This window comes from Mesocricetus auratus, unplaced genomic scaffold (genome assembly GCF_017639785.1).
Source record: "Mesocricetus auratus isolate SY011 unplaced genomic scaffold, BCM_Maur_2.0 Super-Scaffold_100010, whole genome shotgun sequence".
Classification (NCBI taxonomy): Eukaryota; Metazoa; Chordata; class Mammalia; order Rodentia; family Cricetidae; genus Mesocricetus; species Mesocricetus auratus.
Genome location: NW_024429194.1, coordinates 4,116,349 through 4,134,642, shown reverse-complemented (window position 1 = coordinate 4,134,642; position 18,294 = coordinate 4,116,349). Strand labels below are relative to the sequence as shown.

Genomic DNA, 18,294 nt, shown 5'->3' with positions numbered 1-18,294 from the left:
AACAAGAAGGATTATGGGACAGGTGACATATATGCTCTACTGTGGGACAGCTCTCAGACTGGATAAAACAACAAATCTTGTAGGCTACAGAATCCTCATTGATGGGAGATGTCATTCTGTAAATATGTCTGTCTTATTGGTTGATGAATGAAGCACTGTTGGCCCATAAGGAAGCAAGATAAGTGAGACTAGGAGTCAAGGAGGATTCTGGGAAATGTACTCAGGAGTAGAGTCGCCATGTGATCTCAGAAAGAGAAGATGCATGAGGCTGCATCCTCGGTAAGATAAGTCCTTGTAAAAGTATATAGATTAGTAATTGTGGGTTAATAATTAAGTCAGAGCTAGCCATTGAGAAACCATAGCAAATGGCCAAAAGCTTCAGAATTAATATAGTGTCTCGTGTGTTATTTGGGGGCGAAGACAGCAGTGGGACCCAGGCGGCTGGTGGGAAAAGTACAGGTTACACCTCATGACTTACTATTACATGCCTTCCTCATATGCGTCATGGATAGAGGTTTGGTTATACAAAGACACCTTAGCCCTCAGCTGGTGTCCAGTGCCCGTGTGATGAGGAGTGAGGAGCAGCTCTTGATCTGCAGTTTGGATTCCCAGCCACAGTTTACACAAACAACCTTTTTGTTTCCATTTTGCTAGTGTCATTTTATCTCATTGCAGAAAGTGAGCCGAGAGAGACTACGGGCTCTCCATGGCCCTTTCAAGGCTCCCAGATGTCTTCCATACCCATGGATGGTCATGGCACAGATGAGGGTCCTGTCACAGATGCTGCCTCCCTCAATCAAGAGTTGGGTAGTCCTTCAAGAGTAACACTACACCAGATAGTCATTTGGGAGGCTGCACGGCAGATAGCTATCCCATCTGCACAAGTGTGGCTGCGCATGTCAGCCCTGCCCCCGGGTAGTCCTTCCCAGTGTCCTGCCTCTAGTGCTTGGAACCCGAGTCTATGTCTCCTCCCTGACTCTGGCTTTGCCCACTTTGTCACCTGGGTGCCTACTGTCTAGTGTTGACTCAGTCCGTTTCCCACAGGCTAAAGGAATTCTACTGGCCATGTTCAGCATAGAGTTCCATGACACCTGTTCTACATCTCCTAGAAGTGAGGTTCTCAGAGTATACAGGGACACACAGGATTGCCTTGTAGTGTGTGTGTGTGTGTGTGTGTGTGTGTGTGTGTGTGTGTGTGCACGCACACACAAATAGGTAGGTATTGTTCTTCGGATTCCGTCTACCTTGGCCTTTGAGACAGCATCTCTCATGAGCCTGGAATTCATCAAGTAGTTTAGAATGGCTAGGTAGTAATCTTCAGGGATCCACCGGTTTCTTCCTCCCAGTGCTGGGATAACAAGCATGTCCCACCATACTCTGGTTCTCTGTATGGGTTCGGTGAGCTAAATTCATGTGAGGCAAGCACTTTACATACTGAACCATTTCCTCAGACCCTAGGATTGCCTTTTGACAGCGTCATTTTAGTAGCATCCTTTGGAATCTGTAACCACAGCCACATTTCATACCATGAAAAAAAGCTCATTTTACGTACTACATCATTCATTATTTACAGCAATTATCAATTCCATTGGAAAGCCTTGTGTCCAGCATCTGTTGCATTAGCCAAGTTTTAGAAATAAGGCAGTACACTTCAAAGCTAGACAGCCCTGGGTTTAGGTTTCTGACTGACCCAGAAAGCTACTTTACCCCCAAGCCTTACAGGTTTGGGGAGAATAAATTACAAAGTCCAAGCAAGGACTCAAGGCACAGGTGTTCCTTGGGCCTCCTCAGTGTTTTTCATTGGCCCAGAAAATTAATAAGATGTGTTTTCCTCCTCCATACTCTTTATAGTCATACTGTGTAGAAAGGACTTTCTGATCACTGAGTGGATGGATATTGATTGACATTTAGGACAATTCAAAGCATTTAGAATTGATTATTGGTTTGGGAACATGATAAGCAAATGCCATAAACCAAATTCGGCTGAGAACTAGCTTCGCTATCTTCTAAATAAAAACCAGAATACATTATGAATGTCGAGTCAAATAAAACTACCCCCATCTGTTTGTTTAAAGATTTCTAACCAGAAATCAGGTAAAATAGGCATGATCGGACTTCACTTCCGTCCTCTCCTGCCACCTCCTTCTCCTCTGTCCCCCTCACTCCTTCTGGTTCATTCCCCAGTGTTCCGCATGTGCAAGGCAACCTCTCCACCACAGATGTGCACCCCTAGGTCCCCATCTTTTATTTGTGATTTAGGCAATGAGCCTTCCTTAGGCCTCCGGCTACCTCTCTTCTCGGTCTTAGTTTTGGCTCCTTGTCTTTCCTGTTGTCTGTTCCTTGTACTTGGTGCTAATCTTATCTAACCTTTGAGCGCTGACTAACAAAGAATCCAGTGTCAAGCTGCCTCGATCAGTACCACCTGCAACAGTAGCTCTGCAGGCACCTTGCGCATACACAAACACACATGCAATTTGAAATCTGAAAATAGCTGGACATTGGTGGCACACGCTTTTAATCCCAGCACTTGGGAGGCAGAGGCAGGGGGATCTCTGTGAGTTTGAGGCCAGCCTGGTCTACAGAGCGAGTTCCAGGACAGGCTCCAAAACAATACAGAGAAACCCTGTCTTGAAAAACCAAAATAAATAAATAAGAAAAAATAAAACTTTAAAAAAAGGAGCCAGGCAACAAGAAAATCCTCTCTTGTGAATCAGACTTAAACAAAATAAAATGTGTTGGAATGAAACTTCTTTGTAATGTGTTGAGGTCAGAATAAAAACAGGCAATAAAAATGTGATGAAACCCAGTACCTCTAATAGGTACAGTGGAGATGGGGGGAAATCTGGTGGTTTTAACAGCATGCAGATGTGGGCTATCCCTGGCAACCCTCAGACCTCTGAATCAGCATGCACACAACTCTGAAATGATGGAGTCCACACACCGTGACAAGAGCTGGCGGAATGGGAAATGGTGTGGTGGAGTATGTACTGCCATGGTAGTGCTATCCCTTCTACAAAGAGCCACAAGGAATGTTCTGGAGCATTACACGTGAGGGGCCATTGCATCAGATACGGTGTGCCTCCTACTTCTTATGTTTCCACTTAGAAAAAAAACCACAAAATTCCTCTCCTTGTTTGGGTACTATATAGAAACAAGATTACATAGATCCAGGAAAGATTATTTAATCCATCTTCCCAGAAAATGCCCATCAACCTAGAAAGGTACTTTATCCTTGAGATTCATCAAAGATTGGGATGAAGGACATAAAGTGTGCTTATTCTATCTAGAGGTAGGCTACAGAGAGTTCCCAGAGGTTCCAGTGTGCCTCAGAAATATGGACAGTTCTTGAGAAATAATAGGTGAGCATTCTGAGACCAAGAGCAAAGCTGTCATGGAGAGATACACAGGGACTGGAGTGAACAGTCAGGGATCGTCCTTTGTAGAGGGCTTCAGTGAGGTGATCTCCAGAAGACTGTCCAAAGGCTCTCAATGACTTCCCTTAACGGGAGAAAAGAGCTTAGACATTTCCCGGGACAAAGCCTTTGAGCTGCCGGCAAACCCATCCTTCTATCAGATCTGGCTTCTAACTGTTTTATCAGCTAAATAAACTACTTCCTGCACAGAAAAGGAGGGGGAGAGGAGAGAGAGAGAAAGAGAGAGAGAGAGGGGGGGGAAGGAGGGTGGGTGGGTGGGAGGGAAATAGGGAAAGAGGGAAGGAGGGAGGGAGGGAGGAGTCGAGAGAGAGAAGAGGGAGACTTACCTGTTTATAAAGGAACATACACAGGGTTCAGGGTAAGGCAGCAAGTATGGTCTAACCACAGCAAGTTACCAATCTGTGTAAGTCGGTTCCCTGACCTCTAGATAGAATAATCACACTTTATGTCCTTCATCCCGATCTTTGATGAATCTCAAGGATAAAGTACCTTTATAGGTTGATGGTCATTTTCTGGGAAGATGGATTAAATAATCTCTCCTGTGTCTATGCAACATGGTGGCCATGGGCTCCTCTACTTGTCCAACAGCCTGATGCAATTGGATGGAGTTAGGTGGGATCTCTTCCTAGAGTTATAAACAACCACAATACCCCAAAATGAAACAGCACACCAAAGGAGACCATTTTACCAGGCCCATCTAGGGACTTTGCGATGGTAAACAGGTGCCCACTTTAGTGTGAGCACAGAGAGATAAACGGGAATATGGAGGGATTCCTGGGAAGAGACCGGTGTTGAAGTACACACCTTTGACCCCCTTTACTCCTCCCACATCTTGTCTATTTCTCAGTTTCTTGAATGCAAAATACTCCAGAGCCTTGGCTGTTATATCTTTCATATGTTCTACATCTAACATGGTTCTCATTTTAGGAATTCACTGAAATGTGTCTTCTTAGAGAAGCCTTTCTGGATATACTGTCACTTCCTAAGTGGGAGGCAGTGAGTGATGTGCCAGTGTTTGCCCATGGTCTAGCATCCCGAAATGGATACCTGTATCTCGGCTAGAGTTGAATAATCCCTTGTGCCTAAGACTTTGGTCTTAGAGGCCATCTTGGGTTCCCACCTCCAGTCAGCCTCTTTCCATTTTCCTCTCCTTCTTTCCCTCCCTTCTCCCTCCCCTCTGTCTTCTTTGAGCTAGGCTTTAAATGAAGCTCAAGATGGCCCCAAAGGTATGATCCTCCTGCCTCAGTTCCCCAAGCACTGGGATTACACCAGTATGTGCCTCCACCATGTCTGCTTTTGCTGAAGTGACTTTTTCTCGACTTGTTTATTGTGCAGTTCGTCTAATCAGGGCCTCCTAGGAGAGACAAGGACCAGGCCACCTCCACCACTGAGAGAGGACATTTTCACAGACGGGAAGCTGGCAGGCAGAAAATTGAGATTTCCTAACTAGTTTCCATGCTTAAATAATTTTGTCATTGTTCTTTCTTTAGCTTCTGTTTGATGTATATTTGGAAGTAGTTACAAAGCCCATGGAATGAAATATCGTTATGAAATCACAGTGTATACCAGCAGAATACTAGCATGCACCATGATGAAAATGCATTCGGCCTCTGCCGTTTATGTTAAGGACAAGGGGAACAGGGGTAATCAGTTTAACTATTAAGCATAAATGAACATCGTAGAACATAGCTTGACAAAAGGCTCAGTTTTGGTTCATTACACGGCAGATGTATACAGTGACAGAACTACTTGAAAATATGCCATATGGTCTAGTCCGTTGTGTATCCTGTTAAGTGAGATGAAATACTGAGAATTCATTTAGAAATGAACAATTAATAAAACTTTCTCTAGCAAGCATTTGGGACTCCGAAGAATAGAAAAGCTTTGTTCAATTGGGTAGAAATTTTCTTGGATTGTAAGACAGAAGGCAGTTTGAGCACAGGTCACATAGGGTATGGTAAATATGGTGGTGGAGGCCAACCCTGTGGAAACAGAAAAACTGCTCACCTAGCCAGGTATCACAGCACGTTTTTCCAACGTGCTCTGTTTTTAAAGAGAATTGTGGAAGGGATCTATCTGGAAGTGCTTGTTCTTCCAAAACACAGCAAGAAAGCAATCGGCAGCTTTAAGAGTCCCCGAGTACTCATTGACTTAATAGACAATTACAGCATATTGTGCTTTAAAAAGTTAGCTATTTTAGAAGTCCCTAATTACAGATTTACATGATAGACTTATCAAGAAAAAATAACGCATTTCAAAATGTGCTTACAGTCTTAATGATGTTATCCCCTTTAAATGTTCCCTGGTAAAGGGCTTATCCAGTGTCTGCCCTCTGGAAGGGCGAGGGCAGGATGCGCTTTGTTCTAAACGGGGTCCCGAGTTTCTAGGGCTGGCTCAGAATGGTTTGGCAGAGGGTTTCCTCCCCACAGCTGCATGACTCCACTCCCGGTCTCTGTTAAGGAGCAGAGGCGCTGTCTAGGCTATCCCAGGTAGTCACATGGACGGACCAGCTCTACCAGTGCCGAGAACAGGATAGTCACCAATTTCTGAAAGTCATGAAATGGGTGGGATGTCATTAAGGCCTGGCTCATCGGCACCCTGGCCCAGTTATGGTTTACCCGTGGCCATGGACTTACAGAGGACAAGTAATGGTCACACACACAAGGTGTTGGATCAGCCAACAGATCTTTCAGGATTCCTCTGGGAGACTTTATCCTTTAGAAAGTACAACACCTTCCAGGGAAAAGGAGCAGGGCTTGAACAGGGATTATATTCCTGTCTGCAAACACCTACAGTGATAATGATGGAAGCCTCCCGGGTGGAGGCATTGGCTGGCTGCTGGTGACTCCACTCAAGGAAGCAGGCTACCATTGGGTGAGTAAACTTTCTGTATCTACTGCATTGGCTGCTACTCTAGAGTTTGCAAAGTCCTAGGAGATGCAATTTCTGCCTTAGGGAACCATGGGTGGGGAGGATAACCAGTCACCTCTCCCTCAGTAGCACACACTGTTGCCTGGCCTGGCACATCCATGGCGGTCTGAGACACAGACTAGTGTATGGCCCCTTTGGCTGATGCCCATCTTAATATTTAGTGCTGGAAGAAAAACAAACAAGTTAAAAAAAAACACCTCCTCTCAGTGATGGGAGTGCCTTCTCTCACAATTAGGAGGACGGGAAGGGTCAAGAGGAAGGGGCAACTCTAGGGTCGATTTCAAGGCAAGGCCAGTGGTGTTTAATCTCCTGCAAAAACTCTTGTTCATTTGTCTTTCGTGGTATTAGAAAAAGTAAGTAGTACTTGACAGTTTGTTTTACAAATAGATGTCTCCTTAAGTGACTCATAGGGATAAACATAGAACCAAATGTTTTAATGAAAAGAAACATTATGCTCTTCATATGGAACAGCACTGTGTGATGGTGGTGAGTTTTGTTCACTCGGCGTTTTAAGTAAACGAGAACGAAGAAGTGGAAATTATACAAACCTAGGATCCAATGAACAGTGGGGAGAGACCCACTTAGAAAATTGCAAATTGTGTGGCATATTTAGGAACTCCGAGCTTTCAAGTTAACTTTTTTCAAGAGTGCTTTGATACTCATTAGACATGAGAGAGGAAAATTTGGAATTTCTTTTTGTTAGCAAAGCTTGTAAGCTCCACACAGACTCCTATAATTACGAGAATAGATGCTTACCACACAGGTATTTGGGGGTAGTGGCTTTGTGTGTCTGTCCATCCAGCAGTGATAGGCATTGAGATACACACCCTATGAGACACCCACAGGATTGACATGTTTGCAAAATCTGAACTCCTCTCCACAGCATAACCACTGAACCATTTCTGATATTGACCCCTAGAATTTCAGGCTCCCGCTGTCACTCACACATCTGGTAGCATTCTGAAGAGCCTTGCTATGTTTGCTTGCACTCAGACTTTCATACAGGCTCTCTACGTGCAGCTTTATTTCTGTAGGTACCAAAGAGATGAAGGTCATTACAGCAGTGTTGGGGGGGGGTGAGATACTGCTGCTAAAACACATCACTCATTCTGCACTGTGGACCCTCTCCCTCAAGACATTTAGTCCCCTTAGAAACCTCCCCACTCTCCTTAGTCTTTAGTGCTGCATTGCTCCACTGCTTTTCTGAACATTAAAAGCTTTTATTGTCCTAACAATTTGTAAGGCAGAATAAAAGAAATGCGGTTATGTAAGTTTTCATTCTTTAATGTGCAGTTTGTTTCTTAGATTGACAGGAACATCTTCCATCATTCGCTTTGAAGTCATCATTCTCTCTTTTTATTGCAATGCGCTCTTGTTTTGTGATGGAAGTCATTAGAACAGCAGAGGAATCTTTTATGTAACCTCCCACCAAATGGTATTACAATACCAATATCCAGGAGAAAAAAAAACAACATCCAATAAACTAGACTAAACTGCAACTTCGCAGTTTGGAAAAGTGACATAATCTGGACCAGTTGGTCAAAAAGGAGATGAAGAAGTCAGTGAAAGTTATATCCAGACAACTGAAATATAAGCACAGGAAATAAAGACAGAGAGCAGGCACCAAAGCCAGGGGGAGGAGCTTATAGGAGCAAACACACCAGAAAGAGGGAGGACTCAGAATCAACAATTTGTCTTCATGCTTGAAGCACTTTCAGAAGTTGGATAAATATCAAAAGAAAAATAAACTAGGCCAGAAGTCAGTGGAAAGGACATAAATATCAGAGAACTAAATGAGAAATGGTCCAGAATTTTAAAAAAAGATCAAGAACCTAAGAGTTGTTTTTCTTTAATTGAAAAAAAAAACACAAAAAGGCAAGTCTTTGACTGGAAGGCATTCAAGTTGATACCACAGAGATGTAGAAGGCTGTATAGAGCAACGATGAACAATTACAACAGACAAACCAGATAACAGACTAAAGGGTAAATTTACAGTGAGAGCCAAGCTACCCAAAGTAAATCACGGGAAAATATAAAAATCTGACCATATTAATAATAAACAAGGAGACTGAACCATTCATAAAAATGTTCCTCATGAAGAGAGCCCAGGATTGGATGGGTTCACAGGTGAGTTGTGAATTCTACCAAGCATATAAGACATTAATGGCCGTCCATATGCCATTCCGTGTGCATGCATCATATATATTTATATTCAATATATATCCACATAAACATGTAAATGTATACATCATATATCTGTATATGCAATTGAAAGGGAGACAACACTTCCAAACTCATCATAGAGGCCACACTCATCATGATGCTGAAGCCAGAAAAAAAGGGAAGAGACGGGAAGGAATGTATGGGTCAATAATTCTGATTGGCAAAATAGTAAAACATTTCTATAAAATTCCAAAAACGCCCTGAATCCAATAGCTCATTTAAGTAAGATTTATCCCTAAGATTCAAGAATGGGCTCAACACAGGCAAACCAATAAATTTGGCACTTTATGAAATGAATGAAGGATAGGTACCAGGTGTTTATGTCAGTAGATAGAGAAAATGCTTTTGACAAAATTCACCATACTTTGATGGCAAAGACACACTTAAGGAACTAGATATAAAGGAGAGGTCATTGTCATAATAAAGCCAGTATGACAAGCCCACAGCTAAGATCACACTGAGACTGGAACAAGAAAATTGGACTATATTCAACACTTTATTCAACTTGTTGCTCAAAGACATAACCAAAGCAATCAGTGGAAGACAGGGATAATAAAGTGTCTCATTGTTGATTGCATATGTATGCATGTATGTATGTATGTATGTTTGTGTATATGTACATATAATATATACATACATATGCAGAGAGAGGAGGGATTCCTTCAGAAAGTGTTCGGACTTATCCTCATGGAGAAAAAATAAGCTAGACCTTTACATTGTATGCATAAATTAACTTGAAATTACATTAACAGCGTAAGTGTTAGGACTTAAAGCTGCAAACCTTGTAGAAGAGAGCATAGAGAAACAGATCCTTGACATTGGTCTGTTTGTCGTGTGTGTGTGTGTGTGTGTGTGTGTGTGTGTGTGTGTGTGTGTGTGTGTGTGTGGCTTTGATTTGAGACGGGCTATACAGCTATGCAGTTAGCCCCAGCCTGGAACTCACTATACAGAGCCAGCTGGCCTTGACCTTGGCAGGTTCTCTTGGTTAATCCTCCCTAGTGTTAGGGACTCAGGCATGCTGTGTGCCTGGCTCTGGCATTGATTTTAACAGCGAGCTTCTGGGTTTCACAGCACAGGAAACCAAAGTAAAAAAAAAAAAGACTAGGGGTACAATCCAGTGACAAAGTCTCTGCAGACAAGGAAGACCACCAAGAGGCAATCTTTCCGCAGAAAAGGAAGGAGTACTTCTAACACGCACACACGATGGCTGGTGAGGAGCCCTCTCCATGAGGAATGGGCTTAGTTAGTCCACACAAGTCTACCTGGGTGTACAGCCACTGAAGAGCCATCCTCCGGGATCTTTGAAAGGTTTAGAAACATCTTCATTAAGGCCCATGCTGTTCTATAATGACAGAAGCATGATTTGTGTGTATTTAGTTAGAGATAACAAGTTGCGGTATAAATTATTTACTTTGAAATGTTGTGGTATATTTGAATGGAGAAATGGCTCAAATTCAATCTGTAATGTACCCTCACTCTTTGATGTCATTATTCTTATATGAAAGTTACACACACACAAGCACACACACACACACACACACACACACACACACACACCTTCTGTAGTGTTCTGCCCCTGGTGTGCACAGCCCTGTCCAAGAGGTTCATTCAGCTGCTGAGTCAGAATACTTTGTTTCCCACCAGAGCTCTGGGCTGGTGTTTATACCCTGTATCATGTTTTTCAGGAAGCCTTGTGTAATTAATCACTTCATTGAGCTTAGTACATGATGAGTATATTTAACAATTTTGCTAAGAAAATGTTTGATGGGGAATAGTCTTCTGTACATGAATTTACCTTATTGGTTGATGAATAAAAACACTGTTGACCAATAGGCCAGCAAGATAGGTAGGACTAGGAGATGAGGAGGATTCTGGGAAACATAGGCAGAGACAGTCACCATGTGGGCTGCCAGAGAAGTAACGCCACACTGGGCATTACCAGTTAAGCCACAGCCTCGTAGCAATACATAGATTGATAGAAATGGCATAATAATTAAGACAGAGCTAGCCAGTAAGAAGCCTTAACTAATGGCCAACAGTTTCATAATTAATACAGCATCCGTGCACTTCTTTGGGGCAAGGTGGCTGTGGAACCGGGTAGGATATTCCGTAACAGATATTTGCCTGTTCTTCATTAGAAAGGTGGATTTCTGCTCATTTTAAATAATAAATGAAGCCCAAGGTAGTTTTCCTCTCTTTGCCTTAGCTGTAAGAAAGGCCAGTCCTTTCTGGAAATTATTTTCATGCGCTTTCCTAACCTTTGCTATGTGAGAAATTACTGTTGCAAGTGCTGGTCTTCAGGATTGCCATAGTCCTGAGTGTTTTCCTGTGCCTGGAAGGTTCTTGGGTTACCTTTCCAAAGGCTTTTTCTGGATTATCAAGGAAATGCAAAATTTACATTTTAGGGAATTTTTAAAAGTTTCTTTTTGCAGTTCCACTGAACCATTATTCTCCCACGTTGTATGTGTATCGACACATAACATCCAGAAACCTTAAGACAAGCAAACAAGGTCTTTGGTTCCTTGGCTTCCTTCTGCTTGAGAAATTGTCCTACTGCAGTAGACATCAGTCACCTCTGATTTCACTGGCCAGGAGAGAACAGTGTGCCTGGCTTATAATTTCAGTTTCAAATTTAATGCTTATTGCTTGCATTCTCCTACAGTAAGTGAGAGTTATTTCATTAAATTTTTTTTTGCAAACTACAAGTTAAATATGTTAGATGCAGCAGGTTAGAAAAGTCGTAGCATCTGGCTTAACAGTCTCCAACTTTTCAAATAGAGGCTGTGTAACTTTGATCACTCGCGTGTGTGAACGGCCTGTTTTATCTAGTTTAGTTCTAGCTGTAATGCATTATTTCTCCTCGCCCTTCCCTTGCTTCCCTGTCACCCTCACTGCCTTTGCTGAGATTACTGAAGGTGCGGTGGGGATTTTTTTATCACACCCACAAGGGTGCGGCGCCCCCCCCCAACACATACCGTCTTTGCCCAGTCCCTGCTACGATTGTGTCTTTCCGAATATTATCCCCTTGCCACCTACTGAAGAATTATCGTCATCACTCAGGCGAAAGGGTAATAAAAAATATTTTTGCAATAAGCTCACTTCTGCAATTACTTTTTAATCTCACCTTCTATATAAGAAATCCTGAAACAAAATCCTCAAGCCTCTCCTTTTCCTTCTCTGCCCCTCTGGTCTATGCCTTCCATGGAAACATTTCCTTTGCCAAAGTCAGGAGCAGGTGGACTGCCTTCTCTCTCCCTCTCTGTCTGTGTCTCTCTGTCTCTGTCTCTGTCTGTGTCTCTATCTCTGTCTCTCTGTCTCTCTGTCTCTCTGTCTCTGTCTCTGTCTCTCTGTCTCTCTGTCTCTGTCTCTGTCTCTGTCTCTCTCTCTCTCTCTCTCTCTCTCTCTCACTCTTGGCACCATTTCTGTGGTTCTCTGGTGTTTTCTCTGTGATTCCTTCTTCCCTGGCTTTTCTCCTCTCCTCCTTCCTGTCCCCTTTCTGTGTCCTCCGGTATGCATTTTTAGTTTGGGGTCCCAAGGCTTTTGTTCAATGGCATGGACTCCCCAGGAACCCCAAATCATCCTCTGGGCAGGCAGCAAACACTCTGCTCCTCAAGCCTTGCATCTTGGGAGCTTGCTGATGGAGAGATCACTGAAAGCCTGCTCCAGTGTGGTCCAGGAGAGGAAGTGGGTGGAGCTCAGAGGGTGTGTTCTCACCCACTCATTCTTCAGTTTTCCCATCCTATCTTGTGTCAAACCACATTACCACTCACCACCCTCTTTTCTGTCCCAGACGCTCAGGAGCTCTGTTGGTTCCTCGCCGCTCACTTTCTCGCTAACTGCAGGGCCTTGGCTGCTCTGCCTTGAGTCACAGACCCCCCCCCCATCCCCAAGGTCACCTTCTCCTCCTTGCTCCCCTATATGTGCCTACATAGAGTCCTCACTGTCTGTCATCATGTCAGTTTGTTGTATTTATGACAATAGAATTTAAGCATCCAGAAGACCAGGCTTTTCTGTCTGGCTGGTGACATATCCTGGGGCAGGGGTAGCAGGATGGGGGGGAGAGGTAGGGGGATGGGGGTGGAGAGGGATAATACATGCAGCGTCAAAGTGAACAAATAAAGCTTGAACCATCCTCTTTACTTTTAAACCAAGAAGGGATAAAGTGTGCTCACTTTTATATTGTCAGTGGCATTTAAATCTGTCTACCTCTCCAAACAGCAGTGTTTGTGTATCCTCTACTGGGTGTTACCTCTGAGTACTGATGCTGCGCTTTTACAAAAAGTTGCTAAAGGAAATAGGTCAAGGATGCTGCAGCCTGGTCCTCACTCCCCGACGCTGGCCAACCTCCCCGTCTGGACTGATGCACGTGCGTCTCCATCAGAGTCAACACTGCAGCTTCCTCCCGGGTTTTCTGTACACACAAGGAAGTGACCTTCTGAGAGGCAGCTGTGACCAGTTTTGGTGGTGTGGGGAGGATGGCCAAAGTCTCTGGTAGTATAGCCCGGCCTTTTTACAGTAGATTATATCACAGTGGATTATTATGTCACGCAGACAGCAAGAAGGGCATTTGGAAATAAAGGACATCTCCCTGTTCCCATTTCCTAGGATCCAGAACAATCTCTCGATTCTTGATTTGGCTTTGATTGCTTCCATCATGTCATGTTTATGTGGTGATAGATCTGACTCTTTTTTTCTTTAAAGGAAAATTGCTTGGTTTTAGCAAAGGAAGAAAAACAGCAGATTTTCTCCTTGGACTTTAATGTGTTTTCGAATCTGTTCACAGAGGTTCATTCAAAGAGGGCCGTTTGTCCTCTGCTTGATCTCTGGTAGTTGGTCCAAGATTGTCAAGGTTGTGGGTCAAAGTTGAGTCTTTGTCCTCCTGGTTCACTGGTGTTTGTCACCTCTGGGAGCTCACATCTTCCCACAGGAAAGTAGTGGCAGCCTCCCCTTTGCCCTTCGCATAGGTCTGACTGTGACGAAAATGACAAATGGCCATGTCTGCATGTAGGGAGAATCCAAAGGGGTGTGCCCACCTTTAGATGGGCACGTGGCTATCGTGAATAAAGGTTAGCAAACAAACAAACAAAAAAGCGGGGAGTGTGGATATGGCACAGGCAGCAGGGGCCCTGAGACTTGGGGTCCCATTTCGTAGGATGCAGGGGTATCCAATCGTCAGGAAGTTTTCAGTTTTACACAAATGTGTTCTGTTCGTCTTTGCAAAAGTACCCTGGTCCTTCAGTTTACTCTTGCCCAAGAAAACCTTTCACCCGTGGGCTCAGTCAACAGGGACCCCAGGGGAGGGAATGAGAATGGGGGGGGGGGGGACAAGAGACTAAAGAGACGGAGACAAGACAAGATTCTGATCAAGTCTCGTTTATTGAAAGTAGCAACAGGGCTTAAGTAGGGCAGGTCACAGAAGGGAGGGGGAGCAGAAGTTCTCCTTTGGCAGGGAGTGCTCCAAGGACACAAGTCCGCAGCTGGGGGGAGTCTGGAATGCAGGCCAGGTGTCAGAAGGGCTTGAGAGCCTGGACTGCAGGCCTTGAAAATATGCTGCACAGGGAGATAGCAGGCACGGAGGAACAGAAACTTAACTAAGCGCTAGTCTCTAAGAATACAGCGTGAATATTAAGATGGCTTCTATTACGCTATCCTTATGGGGTCTCCACACCGCATAGCCACCCTGTGCCAGCCACCATGTGATGGCTGCCAGAGACACCGCTGGTGACAAGTTAGGTATGGAGAATCTCACTGTAGCAATGGGAGCCCAGGACGGGAACCAAGAAACAAGGTGATTGGAGCAAGGGGTGACAAGGTGTGGGGCCACCTCCCTGGAGAGGTAACTTAGAGCAGAGAAAACTCTTTTTTCTCTCTCTCTCTCGAGACTTGTATTTCTAAATACCCAATTACCAGTAAGATACCCTTCGCAAAAAAAAAAATATTTCGTGGGGAAAACCATGCTAACTTGGTCATAGGTACCTTTATCGTGGGGGTCAGTGATGAAAATTGTTACAGGACTTACAGGTTATCTTCCCCCCGACACATGGACGACTCTCTGTCTAATTCTCCACGGGGCTGACCACCAACCCATCGTCACTCAGGGTTTGTAGGGAAGCTGCTAGGTTCGGTGCATTTTTGTTTCATGTTCTTCTTTCCTCTGTCTTTGTTTTTGTCTTTAGCTGTGGTCTCCATGTGATAACCCCGCCCCCATCTTCCAGGCCACGCCTCCGCTTGCCGCCCTCACAAGGAGAAACATATGGTGCCTGTCGGGGATTGGAAACAAAAATGTCTGGGCAGCTATTGAAAATATCACCCTAAGCTATAACTTAATCCGGGGGTATTAAGATATCACAGTAACATTTCCTGTACACAGTGCATTATCCACCGAGAAGCACTCGGTGGTGGAGATGCTTTCTGCTTGCGTGGCTTCCACCCCTGAGATGCCACAGGGATGGAAAGAAGCCGCGTGTGTACTCTCCTTGTTTGTCCTCCCGCATAGCCCTCTCTTTACTACGATAAGTTAAAACGGTCCCTCTGTTTTCTAAATGTGGTAGAAACGTATTTCCTAATCAAGGACTTAGTAATGTCCTCTTTTTTTTCCCCGAAGTTACTTTTTATTTGTTTGTTTTTCAGAGCTGTTCCCTGGGAGCACTTTACTCAGGGTTGAACCTTAGGGACCTTGAGGCAGGAGCTAGTCAAGCACTTAACTGTGTACCTCAGAGCCACCGCCCCGCTCTGGATGAGGAAGTTTCTGTTTTTCTCTGTTTGTCCTTCAAGTTGTTTTAAAGTCAAGGCGCATCTAAGGCAACAGTTTCCTATTGTCTGGTAAACAGAATGAAAATGTATGGGATGATGTTTAAAATTTTCTTTTCAAATATTACCAGGTGTTGGGACCTAGCCTTGCTTAGTATTTTCATACAACGTAATCAACTCTGTGCTGTGAATTTCTGGTTTTCTAGCCTATGAGAACTCTAGTTTGTTGCCCCCCCACCCCCGATTCATTTATAATCACATACCCAGGACCAGTCATGTGTCAGGTTAGATACCGGTTTTATGGTACCAAACAGATTCAGGATCACAGCCTCTGTTCTGACAAAATAAACAGACACCCAGCAAACTGTTTCATTTATAATTGAAATGGGTTTCCCGTGTTGAGGGTATCATCTATGACCAAAGAGGACAGATTAATGTGGGTCGTTTAGTGAAGTGTGGGGAGGAACAGAGGTCAGAGGTCGCCCTGAGACGTTTGTCTGTGAAGAGTGAGCAGCCACCGAGGAGGGGGACGATGAGGCCTGTTGTCTCTGGTTTTAGTTTCCTTTATATGGAGCACAAAACTGGGCTGTACTTAAATACTGCTTAGTTTCTCCTTGTGATAGCCTAAAGATCCTTGCAGAATGAGGCAGTGGGCCCACACCAGAATGGTGAGGAATTTGCTTCGAGGAGAAGAAGCGAATGTTCCCTGCATTGCGGTGGAATGGGGGTGGGAGGAGGAGGGTTAATGACCCTGAGAACACAGGCAGGAGAGGACAGTTCCTGCCCACTGGTCCCTGTTTTCTCAGTTGGCAGAAGGCAGGCTCAGCTGCTGAGCCGGAGCATGGAGGAGAGTGGAGGATTTTGCACGGTCAGCACTATGCACGATTATTAACACACACACACACACACACACACACACACACACACACACACACACACCAGAACATAGTTACTTAAAACACTTGGGGAGCAGACTGACTGAGTCGATCCAAGGTTCCCCTCCCCATATCGAGTTGTGATAAAACATCCAAGAGCTTCAGTTATTTGCAGTAGAATGTCAAAGGATGGCGGGGAGACCCTAAGTTAAATGAGGGCGTGGCTTCTGGGGAGAGGGAACTGAGAGAGGGGGGGAATGGATGGCCTGGAAAATCCACTGCTGTTGAAAACAGCAGCAGTTTGGGACTCCTGAGTGGGCAGGCTAAAGAGACAATGCTTTTTTTTTTGTTTGTTTGTCATCAGCTGGACTGCTCTTTCAGTGAGTGGGGGACAAGGCAGTGCCACCACGGTGCCCTCTGTGTGGCCTGGTGGCTCAGGGAAGGAGCCACTGGAGGTGAGGTTACTGATGGAGTAGTGGAGTTGTACACTTGGGCAGGAAGGTCCTGGGGACCTTTGAGCTTACCTGGGCTGGCGCTGGAAACAAAATAGAATGAGAGTCGGTGGTCTGGATGTCAGTCTTCCCTGAGCGGATGGGTGGCAGCATCTGGGAAGATGAGGTCTTGGAGTGACACTGGGAGGGCAATCTGCACTGACTTCTCTCCCTTGGGGACCCAGAGAAGTACCTCCTGAAGAGGGCTGTGGGGAGAATGCCTTTACACAGCATCCAGGAGGCACTGGAGCTAGGAGACAGGAAATGCTGGTCCAGACAAGGGCGAGGGGAGCTGGGAGCCTGTTGAGCCTGAAGTAGACGTTGGCAGAGCTGGGGACGGGAAGGAAGGCATAGGGTTGAAGAGAGATAACCTCCTGGATTAGTGTGGGGGTGTAGGATGGAGCGTTCCATGAGCTGCATGTGTGTTTGTGTATGTGTTTGTGTGTGTGTGCGTGTGATGTGTGTCTGTGTGTGTAGTCTAAATGTGTGTGTATGTTTGGGTATCTATGTGTGTGTCTGTGTGTGTCTGTGTGTCTGTGTGGGGTATGTGTGTGTATGTTTGTATATCTATGTGTGTGTCTGTGGTCTGTGTGTCTGTGTGGTGTATGTGTGTGTGTGTATGTTTGTGTATCTATGTGTGTGTCTGTGTGCGTCTGTGTGTCTGTGTGGTGTATGTGTGTGTGTGTGTGTATGTTCAGGTGGAGACTGATACTTGTGAGTACAATTACAGAGCTGAGCTTGGGGATTTAGCCCTGTTCATCTTTGCAGGTAGACTCATTTGGGTGTTATCGTAAGTCAGCTCAGACCTGGCGAGTTGAGTGCAGTCCAGTGAGTATAGCATAGTGTTATCCAAAGGAGGGGAAGAACGGGAGGGAGGGGAAGCATAAAGTCATTTTTCCTTGCCTGTTCTCCACAGCCACATTGGAGAGCTGGGGAGGAGGGACTGGGCTCTGCGTCTTTACTCACTGGCTTGTATGTGACATTTATGAGACTCAGTCGTCAGCTTGTGGCTGTGTAGCCTTTGCCTCTACCAGTCTCTAAGGAAAAAAGAGAGAGCATTCTCATACCTGATTTTTTTAAAGATCTGCAATGCCCATTCATTTTCCTCTCTCTGATGCTAGCCCATCTGTGGTGGTATCTACCATCGTAGGCTCAGTCACGTCATTTTTATAAATCGTCACAGTACTCAGTGTTCTAGGTGACAATTTGTTTTAATTTGTAAAGTCTCGGCTAACACCATTTACATATGTTAGGCTTTCCAATTCTTCTTCAGCAAGAGGATTCAAGCCCTGTTCTTTTACTTCCTGAAGGGACAAATGATGTGAAAATCCTTCCAGGTCAAGCTGTGTGTCCCACTCCCGGGTGCCGAGGAATAGGCCATATCCGTGGCCCACGTTATGCGGGACACCACAGGTAAAGATTTTTCTTACTTAAATCATTTTAGGGGCAAAACAGAGCATTGTGCAGACCGGCAGCTATATGTGACATCATACGTGAGTCTCAGAGCCTGCTGCCCTGTCACTGTCCTTTCTCCTCTGCTGAGACCCTTCCTTGATCAGTCCTTCTATCTGCCCTCTTCTGACCTCGTAG

General features: G+C 44.8%; 1 protein-coding gene across 1 annotated transcript in view; it reads left to right on the top strand.

The window, feature by feature from the left end:
• The window catches only part of L3mbtl4 (L3MBTL histone methyl-lysine binding protein 4), a 398,535-nt gene that overhangs the window by 221,907 nt on the left and 158,334 nt on the right, over nucleotides 1–18,294 (top strand). The window contains exon 15 of the mRNA XM_040752887.1: nucleotides 18,015–18,117. Coding sequence (XP_040608821.1) covers nucleotides 18,015–18,117 — 103 coding nt within the window. The remainder of the gene's footprint in view (nucleotides 1–18,014; nucleotides 18,118–18,294) is intronic.